The 12,455-nt window shown below is 39.2% G+C and overlaps 1 protein-coding gene across 1 annotated transcript in view; it reads left to right on the forward strand.

Annotated features, from left to right (window-relative positions):
• The window catches only part of LOC135197829 (U3 small nucleolar RNA-associated protein 6 homolog), a 277,323-nt gene that overhangs the window by 182,302 nt on the left and 82,566 nt on the right, over positions 1-12,455 (forward strand). Inside the window, exons 11-12 of the mRNA XM_064224974.1 lie at positions 4,953-5,101; positions 5,711-5,915. Coding sequence (XP_064081044.1) covers positions 4,953-5,101; positions 5,711-5,915 — 354 coding nt within the window. The remainder of the gene's footprint in view (positions 1-4,952; positions 5,102-5,710; positions 5,916-12,455) is intronic.

The following is a 12,455-nucleotide window of genomic DNA, read 5'->3' on the forward strand; positions in this document are numbered from 1 at the left end:
AATATTCTATTCTTGGAATCCGATAAAAGGGATTCGACTTTGAGGCAGTATGATGCTGCTGTCAAAAAGTTAGCAACCTTCCTGAGAGATTCGGATATTAGAATCATGACAGTTAATTCAGCTATATCCTTTTTCAGATCCTTATTTGAAAAAGGTTTAGCAGCTAGCACGATTACGACAAACAAGTCAGCTTTGAAAAAGATATTTCAATTTGGATTTAACATAGACTTGACGGATTCCTACTTCTCGTCTATTCCTAAGGCATGTGCTAGGCTTAGGCCTTCTGTAAGGCCTACGTCAGTTTCATGGTTCTTAAACGATGTTCTAAAACTGGCTTCCGAAACCGATAATGACACATGCTCGTTTATAATGCTCTTAAGAAAAACCCTATTCTTATTAAGCTTAGCTTCAGGAGCAAGAATTTCAGAACTGTCGGCTCTATCCAGAGACCCGGATCATATTCAGTTCCTTCCCACAGGAGAAGTCCTACTTTCTCCGGAACGTAGCTTTTTAGCAAAGAATGAAGATCCTTTGATGAGGTGGGAACCTTGGAAGGTACTACCCCTTCCACAAGATGTATCTCTTTGCCCAGTTACAACCTTACGAGCCTTTCTGTCTAGGACCTCCTCATCTTCGTCGGGTCCCCTCTTTAGGAGGGAAAAAGGTGGAACTTTATCCATTAAAGGCATCAGGCAACAAATCCTGTACTTTATTAAGCAAGCCAATCCTGACTCTTTCCCGAAAGCACATGATGTCAGGGCAGTAGCCACCTCAATTAATTATTTCCAACATATGAACTTCGATGAGTTGAAAAGTATACTGGATGGAAATCGCCGACAGTGTTCAAACGTCACTACCTTAAGTCCTTGGAAGCTCTGAAATTCCCAGCAGTAGCAGCGGGTAACGTAGTTTCCCCTGACTCTAGCTAGTTTGTAGTAGAAGATTCAGTCCTCCTTTCTACCTGCCTCACCCAAAAGTTCGTCTATTCCTACCTGGTTCATTTGCATTCACCTTGTGTCTTAGCTGCTTTTGTGATAGTGTAGTGGGTGCCCCTTATTGTCTGGTTAGGGACACTCACAAATGATTATACACATTGATCTCATGGATGTTTCCCCTTATTTTTATGCTAGGGGATACATCATATTATAATGATTACGGGTTTTGTATATTAAGTTATATACATTCCTTTATATATTATTATTGTTGATTGTTTTTATTAATTGCTATTATACTTTTGATACATGCTGTTACACAGATAACATTGATACATGTAAATAATTTTACCTGTACATATGTAATTACCTTATGTTTACAAACATGATTAGATTTAAGGTAATTTAAGCATATTTCTATTTTTATACCCCTGTGTATATGTATCTTTTAGCAATTATAGTCTATTCTTATATATTTTATCTTTTATTTGAGACCTATTCTGATTTATTTTATTTTATTCTCAGTTTATTACTTTTGTTTACAATCTTGTGCTATTTCTCTGGTACGATTTCGCGCAGCGACACGAGCTGAGCCCAGAAAAGGGATTTTGACGTAAGGAAAAATCTATTTCTGGGCGATTGGCTCGTGTCGCCAGCGAAATCCCACCCTACCCATCCCTTCGCCCAAGATTGTCTGCTAACTTCAGGATGGCCACCAGAGGCGCAGCAGTCGGCAGCATGGGATGGAGTAGTAGTAGTACGAGCTGCTCACTCTGTGGGTCGGCTCCCCTCTTGGAGGGATTTTGTAGTGGGAGATTTCTATTGGCATTTGGCTCGTGGTAGTGGTCTCACTCGCCTAGTGTTCATACCGACACCCTCCTGGAGGGTGAGCGAGTCAGTTATACTGACCTTTTTCTTTATTTTATTTATTCTCTGGTATGTGTTAGTACATTTACCCTAGAAATAATAGATTAAAGGATATTTCGCTGGCGACACGAGCCAATCGCCCAGAAATAGATTTTTCCTTACGTCAAAATCCCTTATTAGGGTAAGGACAGTAGAATTAAGGAAATTATTAAGATTACTGTAAAATTAAGGAACTTTATTAAAGTACTGTAGAATTAATTACAATACTTTAATTTTTTCCTTCCAGTAACTTGTTTACACTAGATTACCAAGCTGGTGGGGCCAATTCTCTGTTACTATTTCACGGGACGACACAGGTTAGGCCCAGAAAAGGGATTTTGACAAAGGAAAAATCTATTTTTGGGCAGTGACCTGTGTCGCCCAGTGAAACCCACCCCTCTATCTTCCTCACCCTATCTGGCCCGAGCTTGGGTGCTATTCACAGGAATGGCGGACAGGATGCTAGTAGTAGCAGTAGCGGGCGGTAGATGGCCTGGAACGGCTCCTCTGTAGAACAGGGGATATTGAGAAAGGAAGAGACTAATTGGCAGGGGACCTCTGATAGTGGTTTCACACGCCCCAGTTTCCATACCGACACCCTTAATTAAGGGTGAGCGAGCCAGGAAACTCTGGCATAACCATATAGCTTTTTTCTCTTGTATATTTAGCAATATTTATACCTTAGAAATGAGTGCTATAGGAACATTTCCTTGGGCGACACAGGTCACTGCCCGGAAATAGATTTTTCCTTTGTCAAAATCCCTTTATCAAGTAGTGGAATAATGTAAAAATTGCATTCGTTACCAGACAAACATTGGTTTTGAACTTTAATTCCGCAGGTTACTTGCAGGGTTAGTATTTATTGTTAGTTAAAGTTCTGATTTAAGTTTCTCACTCTTTTTGCTTACTAATGAATTGGCAGTCTATTGCTTGCTACTGCAGTGAAATTGCAGTGAATTTAAATATTTATCACCCTTTCCTCTCCCGAATTTTTTAAGTGATAGGTCATTATGTAGCAGGAGAGAATTTTACTCATGAGAGGCTTTCGGAGGATGGTCTCGCCGAGATCCCAGTAAAAGCAAGAATAGATTTATAAAATATGAGAAGTACTTTACATTGTAAATGTACATTGATCCGCCAGAGAGGGAATCATTAATGTGGAGTGCTGTACATTAAACCAATCAAAGGGAACAAAGTAAATGTTGCTTTAGTGGTGATAACAATGAGCTGGATTAACACAGATAGCTACTACTAGCTAGCCTGACAACATCATAAATCTGAAGTCTAAGCTATCATCTCACCTGGCATCGAACTATACCTGGTTGATCCTGTCTTTAGCCATATGCTTGACTCAAGATTGAATTCATGCATTTATCGTACAGGTAACTGAGCACATACTTGTGGCTGAGCTACTATAGCACCTGAGTTCATTGGCACCAAGTGCCCACAGGGAGCTGGAAGTCCAAGGAGGTCGGGGGATTACACGCAAGTAGTCACTCTTTCAGTTGAACCTATGGCCAGTACTAGGTCTAGGTATCAACAGACAGCCATTAGAAAGGCATCTTATATATGTCAAGTGAAGGATAAGACTATCCAGCTCCTCGGGGGACCCCTAAACCCAGTCCCTATCAGACTCTCTTGCAACAGGGAGGAGACATACTGAGGTCCATTGGAGTCCAAAGGGGTTTGCCCCAGAATGGTTACCCCCAAGTCAAACTTCTTGTTGGCCGGTTTTGACAGGCAACCATTGAAAAGAAGTCAATGAATTGTACTTACCCTAACTTCTTGACTTATGGATCATAGCATTGTCTCTGTCAGTGGAGGAGGTGGCTGTCCATCATAGCAGCACTCCTACGTACATCTGGGAAGAGGCAAACTGTAAGCCCAAGGGAGGCTGGTGGGGTTCACCCATGGGCAACCGCCCCCTCAACCAAGCCTGTTGTTCACTAGCAGGACTTGGAGCTGCTGAAAACATCCAAGTGAATGTTCCTGGTTTTTCAACTTGTGACTTGTCTTCAGACTCATGTAGGCACAGTTGGAGATCTCTGAAGTCTTCCAGGCCATTGAAAAAGCCAGCAGCCCTGGAGTGCAAGCTCCCGCTGCCATGTAAGCAAGCTAGAGATCAGGAGCATAGTCCTGAGCCCTCTTGCAGTTTTTGGGGACAAGAAAGTGTGGTCTCACAAGTTGCTTGTGATAGTACGTTCCTGCAAGGTGTCCGAGTCCCCAGTGTCTTCCGAGCACCCGAGAGAAGTCGAACATGAAGCATTAGAGAAGTATGTGGTGCGTGTTGATCGTGAGGTCATTTCTCAATGCCTGGTGGGAGCCAAGCATTCCTAGGCTGCATGGAAACTACTTTTGGTGCATATCGTAAGATAATCTTTATTTCACACCATGATATTTGATTATGCAGGGAAATATTGAAATCATTTGAATCTTGAATGACTATGGCAACTATTATAGCAACACCCACATCTCAGCTTAGAGTTACAAAATAGAATAATCTCCTATAAGATTTCATGGGGGAAGGTACTACATCTCTCAGTCCATCTCATATATAATTGTCCATAAATATACTCTGGGGTTGTTGCTAGATTTTTATGTTTTACAATATTATGTAATTATAATTTTGCAAAACAATAAAGTACAAAAATACTAGAAATATTAATTTTCAACTTCCTGTTGGGACACAAATTTTTTTTTTTTTTTTTTTTTTTTTTTTTTTTTTTTTTTTTTTTTTTTTTTTTTTTTTTTTTTTTTTTTTTTTTAGAAAAATTGTCAAGAGCTTAAAGTTTGCTCATGCATGGTTAATACTATGTAAATGTACATATCCTATTTAAATTTTTGCTTCTTTTTTTAATTCTATTTTGGGCCAACCTTAAAGTTTTCTTGGTCAGTTTTTTTTTTTTTATAGTATACTTAGCCCAGACTTATGGGTTAAAGTGACAGATGAGACAATGTATGTAGATGTATTATGGTTTCAGCTAGATATTTAGCGTATTGCATTCATACTAGGCATAACAGTATTAGCAGCAATAGTGGACTTGATTTTTGAAGCAATGTTTTTACATTTTGTAGTTTAATGGTCATGTTTGTGATTGTAGTTTTATTTTTCAGATTTTTGGCTGACATATGTCTACTTTGAAAAGTTTGCCAGTGATTTGAATGTTGGGGCCGTTTATACCAAAGCAGAAAAGGAATTGTTGCCAAAGGAAGCAGAGACATTCAGACAATTGGATGCTTTTGTTAAAAATTTTATAAACCAGGTTTGTTTGATATATGTACACTTGCCTTTAGACAGTCTAAGTGTATTTAATTAAAACTTTTGAAACCAGTTTTAAGGTGTTGTGGTGGAAAGTATTTTATTGGTTTTAGGTATCATTATCAGAATTTACTTTAGACTAATTTTTTACTATCTTCAGTTAATAATATTTAGTAACAATTTTTGTATCTTCTCAGTAATTCCATCGCAAGTTTAAATTATTTTGCCAGCTAACCTTGGCAAGGAAGATGGATAAATTGTTTAGCAAAATATTTGATAAGCAATGTTCCACTTATTTTACAGGTATTTAAATGTGAAATACATTTTTTCATTTGTTTTGTGCCTTATTCTTTTGCCTTGAAAAAACAGTGCAAAAATTAATGTTTTCAGCTTTCAGGCTTGTTTAACAGTCAATTCCAGACTATTTTTGCCATTTAACCTATCCAGTTTGTAGTAGTTTGTGGATCTTTAACAAAATTCATTTGCTGGCCAATTTCAAGTTCCTTCTTGTAGGGGATATCACATATAGTGCGTCTTCATACATCACTGTAGGAATTAATGAGGTCTCATTGCAATAGTTACTGCAGTGAGATAATTCAGAATAATCTTTCAGTCAAAGCAATCTTCAGAGGAAAAGGCTGCTGGTAGTGAGCCAGAGACTGTTTGGTTGACAGAAGAGAAGATTGAAGAACCTGAAGAACACAAAGAAGCTAATATTTCCTTGTTCCCAGATGGGTATATGTTAACATATACTTATGATAAGGAGCGTAAAGCTTTCTTCAAAGTAATTCATGATATGAAGAGATTACTAGAAACAGGTAAGAATAGCAGAATTTTCATATTTGTTGTTGTTTTTCATTTAGTTTATCATAAAAAGTGTAAGCAATATTGTTAGATAATAAAAAAAACTTGAGCAGGTTGTGTACAGGGAAGTATTTTTTAGTCATAATACTAGATAAATGTATTGTTGTTATGCAGCTGCACTGTGATGTTGCTGAGGGATTTTAGATAAGTTTTGAAACAGTGATCAATGTGTCATTAAAATTTATTTCAGACTATCTTCAGTTGTGCTTCTTCAATACACAATGTGTGTTATTTAACCCTTAAACGCCGAAGCGGTAAAAATCAAAACGTCTCCCGAATGCTGGAGCCGGTTTTGAGTGAGCGCGGAAGTGGAAAAAATAATTTTTTCAAAAAATCACAGCACGCTTAGTTTTGAAGATTAAGAGTTCATTTTTGGCTCCTTTTTTTTTGTCATTCCCTGAAGTTTAGTATGCAACCATCAGAAATGAAAAATAATATCATTATCATATGTAAATAATGCGATATATGGTAGCAAAAAAAAAAATTCATACATAATTGTATTAAAATCACGCTGTGCAAAAAACGGTAAAAGCTAACGAGTTTATTTTTTTTTTCGTTGTATTGTACACTAAATTGCAATCATTTTGATATAAATACATTGTAAAACAATAAAAGCAACACCAGAAAAATATTATCACAAAATGATGTACGAATTCATAACGCGCGGACGTAAAAAAATGATTTTTTCAAAAATTCACCGTAAATCTAAATATTGTTCTAGAGACTTCCAATTTGTTTCAAAATGAATACAAATGATTGAATATTACGATGCTGTAAGAGTTTTAGATTAGAATTGCAGATTTTGACCATTTCGGACGAGTTTAAGTTGACCGAATGTCGAAATTTTTATATATATATTTTTTTGTATGCACATATTTCGGAGATGGGAAAAGCTACAACATTCAATTATTTTTTATTGTATTTTTCATGAATTTGCGCACATTTTGATATATGAAAAACTATAAAACGGCTAATATGAAAAGGAGCAAATATTAGGATAATGCGATGTACACATTTCAGAGATTTTCGGCCGCGAAGCGGCGCGCGGAGGGAAGAAAAATATTTTTTTCAAAAATTCACCATAAATCACAATATTGTTCTAGAGACTTCGAATTTGTTTCAAAATGAAGATAAATGACTGGATATTACTAGGCCATAAGAGTTTTAGCTTAAAATTACGTTTTTCGACCACTTCAGTTGCGTCAAAGTTGACTGTACATAGTTTTTTTCCCAATCATCGTGATTTATATGCACATATTTCGGAGATGGGAAAAGCTACAACATTCAATTATTTTTTATTGTATTCTTTCCCAATCATCGTGATTTATATGCACATATTTCGGAGATGGGAAAAGCTACAACATTCAATTATTTTTTATTGTATTCTTCATGAATTTGTGCACATTTTGATATATGAAACTCTATAAAACAGCTAATATGAAAAGGAGCAAATATTAGGATAATGCAATGTACACATTTCGGAGATTTTCGGCCGCGAAGCGGCGCGCAGAGGGAAGAAAAATATTTTTTTCAAAAATTCATGATAAATCACAATATTGTTCTAGAGACTTCAAATTTGTTTCAAAATGAAGATAAATGACTGGATATTACTAGGCCGTAAGAGTTTTAGCTTAAAATTACGTTTTTTGACCATTTTGGTTGCATCAAATTTGACCGTAGTAGTTTTTTTCCCAATCATCGTGATTTATATGCACATATTTGAGAAATGAGAAAAGCTACAACATTCAATTATTTTTTATTGTATTCTTCATGAATTTGTGCACATTTTGATATATGAAACTCTATAAAACGGCTAATATGAAAAGGAGCAAATATTAGGATAATGCGATGTACACATTTCGGAGATTTTCGGCTGCGAAGCGGCGCGCGGAGGGAAGAAAAATATTTTTTTCAAAAATTCACCATAAATCACAGTATTGTTCTAGAGACTTCGAATTTGTTTCAAAATGAAGATAAATGACTGGATATTACTAGGCCGTAAGAGTTTTAGCTTAAAATTACGTTTTTTGACCATTTCGGTTGCGTCAAAGTTGACCATCGTAGTTTTTTTCCCAATCATCGTGATTTATATGCACATTATATATATATATATGATAATATATATATATATATATATATATATATATATATATATATATATATATATATATATATATATATATATATATGATATATATATATATATATATATACTATAATGTTATAGATATATATATATAATATATATCATATTATATATATTATATATATATATATATATATATAATATATATATATATATAATGTATATATATATTATATATATGTATATAGTATATTATATAATATATATATATATAATATATATATATAATATATATATATATTATTATATATATATTATATATATAATGTATGTTCTTTATTTTTTATTACAATTTTCCGATTCTGGTTACGAATACATAAATAAAAGGAATGCAGGTGACACTTTTCTTTTTGCATACAATGAAATATCGTATTCATGCATAGATACGGAGATATAACAACTTGAAATAATAAATAAAATTATAAATATAAAACAAATGCAGAATACTCACTCCTAATCCTGACTCTTCGTTCTATTCTTGTTTTCTCCCTCCTCCATTGAAGAGTCTTGCATTTTTTTCCTCACGACATGACGAGGTACAGGTGGAGGAGGGAGACGCGCGCCCTTACGGCCGCTGGGATAGGGCGCGGTCCCGTGAGCCCTCCCCTGACCACCGCTGAGTCGCACTCCAATAGAAGACCGCACTGTGGTATTTGCGGTCACACTCCCCGAACCTGCATAGAGCTATCTTGCAGGTGCGACAGAAGAACCGGGTGTCTCTCCTTCTGCCATGCATATGGCACACCCGGCACCGTTTCTGCCTGCGCCCTTCTAGGAGATCCAGTGTGTGATCCCTTGGCATCAGCCGACACGGAGGGTCCACTACCCGACGAGAAGGGGTGGTGCGGGCGGGGGCGGCAGCAGGGGCGGCGGAAGCAGGGGCGGCGGCAGCAGGGGCGTCGGCAGCAGGGGCGGCGGCAGCAGGGGCGTTGGCAGCTGAATGACCGAAGTAGTTACCCCTAAGGTCTGCCCTTTCCTGTACGGGGAGATCTACAGCTCGGGGCAGGGGGGCAGTGATGGAAGGCCACTCATCGAGATCAAAGTTGATGAGGGCATTCCCGGCTACCTCTAGGAACTGTATGTGGGACAACCTCGGAAGATTGTCACCGCGGTACCCACAGTACAGTATGTAGGCATTTTGGAGGGCCAACTGAAGGATGTATTTGAGGAGCTTTTGTGTCCACCTCCTGGTTCTCCTGGCAAAGGGATAATACTGGATGAGCTGATGAAAGAGATCAACTCCTCCCATGTGCCTGTTGTAGTGCCCAATGACGGTAGGGCACTCTACACGAAACTCCTCATACACAACTCGGCCCTGTCGACGTGTTTTCTTCCGCTGCACGATCTCCTCTTGGACAGGTTCATGGCTCGTCGTAATCATGGGGACGAGTCGGACACCCTTCCAACAGATGACGAAGACAGTTCCCTTCCGCCGCCACTGTGTCTCTCCTCTTGCCAGATGTTGTGGATGGCTAGCGAATCTCTTGAGGACATTCGGGGCCCCACGCACCAACCGAAGGGTACCACTGACGTGAACACCTGCTTCATACAGTTCCTGGGCCAGGGATACCAAGTTATAATAATTATCCATAAACAGGTGGTATCCCTGGTTACGGAAACGATCCACAAGCCCGAAAACAGTGTCACGCAACGTGCAGAAGGCCCCGGAATGCACCAAAAAGTCCACGACGTAGCCAGTGTTGGCCTCTGTAATAAAAAAAAATTTCACGCCATATTTCTTCGGCTTCTTGGGGTTATACACTTTGATGCTTAGACGTCCTTTGTAAGGCATCTTCCCCTCATCCAAAGAAAGGTTCTTTCCAGGAATCACGAGAGTTATACAGCATTCACGAATATAATCCAACACTGGGCGCGCTAAAATGAGGCGATCAGAGTTATTCCGGGGTATGGCCCTTTGGTTGAAGGCGTTGAAATATCTGTCCAACGCCAGGAAAGTATCACGGGGCATAACGCCGGGCACATTGGGCGTACCTAAGAAAAAATTACGCCTCCAATATTGCCTGACGTCGGAAGCAGGCAGCAATCCCAAAAAAATGTGGAGCCCCAAAAAATGCGCAATGTCAGGGAGGTTGCAACCCCGCCAATAATACGACAATGTCGTGCGCATTTCATCACGACAGTATCTGGCGTAGTCCGCCGTCTCTGCTACCAGGTACTCCAGCAATTCCCGCGTAAGGAAAAGCTGAACGAAACCCAGAGGAGTCAGGGGAACAGGTACGGTGAGGCCAGGATTTGCCGCGAATGGATGCATGTTAGGTGGTGTGGGGTCCTCTGTCCACCCATCGTCACTCTCGGACGACCGAGCTTCACCTTGGCTCGCGCGACTATCCGACCTTCTATGTGCCCGTGCGCGCGCACGGGTACGATTTCGCACACGAGACCCCCTCACTGGCCCATCTCCTCACTCAAGCCTTCGCTTTCTGTATCATCATCATCGGCACGAAAACTTGAACCAAACTCATCATCCTCCCCCTCCTCAGATTCCCCCTCATATGCACTAAAACTACTGAATTCTAATTCACTTTCGGGATGTGAGCTTCGAACGGACATTGGGGGCAAATATTCGTCGTCATCACTATCATCGGGAGTTATGTCCTCATCACTTGACGACCATCCGCCATCAAAATGAGGACTTGCCGCATGCTCTCGATCGAGCTCTGATAATATTCGTCAATGTCCCTTGGTTGGAGCCCTCCCAAATTCCTACGAATGCCCCTAAGGATGGCCCGATGCTTCCTTGGGGTTACTAACGGCAAATGAGACACTTTAGAAGCACTTTCATCGACACGTGGTCGCACAGAACGGCGTTGAGGAGCAAGGTCAGGTTGGGTGCTTGTTCCTTCCCCAGCATCCAAGTCCAAAACTCTCCTAACACGTTCCCTTCCGACGGGTAAAATGCGCCTTTCGCGTTTCATACGACGTCCAGACATCTCTACGAACGTCCTGTAGCAACACAAATGTTCAAAGTCTCCCACAAGTTCAGAAAAACACGATTCCGACAAAAGATCACTCTCGGACGATGCGCCGCTGATGCTGATTGGAGCGAGAAGAAAGCATTTCGCGCATGCGCACTTGGGTCACGCTTCTAAACAAAACAACGCCTCGATCCGTGAACTCCCAGCATCCCCCAAGGCGCGTGATTCAAAAGTTTTCGGCTGGTAGGCCTATAAGTATTTTTCCGCAAATTTTTAAAAAAACTTTTTTGAGTCTACATATGGTACGTCCATTCGGCATACGGGAGACATTTTGACTCGACGTTTAATACGTCCATTCGGCGTTTAAGGGTTAAGTGGCTTTAAAAGTTTGGTGGACATGAAAGTAAAAGCAAAGATCATAAAGATATATTGGTAGGCTTAAGGCTAGAAGTATTTTGCTCACTCTCCTAATTAACTTTCAGTGAAGTAGTACCTTTTTCCAGATTGCAATACCATATACGTATACTGGTAAATAGCATTGAAACTCGACCAAGTTAGTATAGAAAATTGTATATGAAAACTGTTGGGAAAAAGAAAACCATATAACCTAGAGCAAGTAACTGAATCTAGTATAAGCTACATAAGATAAATGTAAAAAAAAATAGTACGAGAAGAAGGAAGTGGGAAATTACCTTAATTAAAGAACACTATATGCAAGTAAAGTACAGTAATCCCTTTATAAACTTAGTATATGCACTTCACCCAGTGCCATTTTGGATCACAGACAATGGTGCTTCATAACAGATGGAAGTCATACCTAGAGATGTCTGTATGTTTTGATCATTCTGTGCTGCCTTCAGCTGCACAATTAGGTAGGCACAAGGTAGTGCCGTTCAATTTTTCTGCCTTCTGGAAGACAAAGGAAGGCTAGTGCATTGTTAATGTTAAATGTCCTTTTAATTCAGCTGAAAGGTGAACCCTGTAAAAGTGAACATTTTCAGAGGTGACAAATATTAGCTTAGGTAACAGCAGCTTTGACCAGTGCAAATAGTGTAATAGGACAAAGCATCTTAGGATGTTGTCTTTGTAAGTAGATATTCGTGATGGCACACCATAGAATGGTAAGGGAATAGGTTGTTTACAAACCATATGGGCATGAACATATAAGCATAAAAAGACTTTAGATATATCTTGGTAACAGTAAATGTGGGTCCAGTGTTTCAACAGTAGGGCAAGTTCATTGTTAGGTCATTCCTGTAGTGTAGCCTTTTTTGCTATTGTAAATTTGAGTGCATTCAGTTGTTAGAGCCAAGAAAAGCTAAGTGGAACAATATGTATACAGTGGACCCCCTGTATTCGCGTTCTCCGGATTCGCAGACTCACACATCCATGGATTTCTCTCTGGAAATTTT

This window comes from Macrobrachium nipponense, chromosome 21, assembly GCF_015104395.2.
Source record: "Macrobrachium nipponense isolate FS-2020 chromosome 21, ASM1510439v2, whole genome shotgun sequence".
Lineage (NCBI taxonomy): Eukaryota > Metazoa > Arthropoda > Malacostraca > Decapoda > Palaemonidae > Macrobrachium > Macrobrachium nipponense.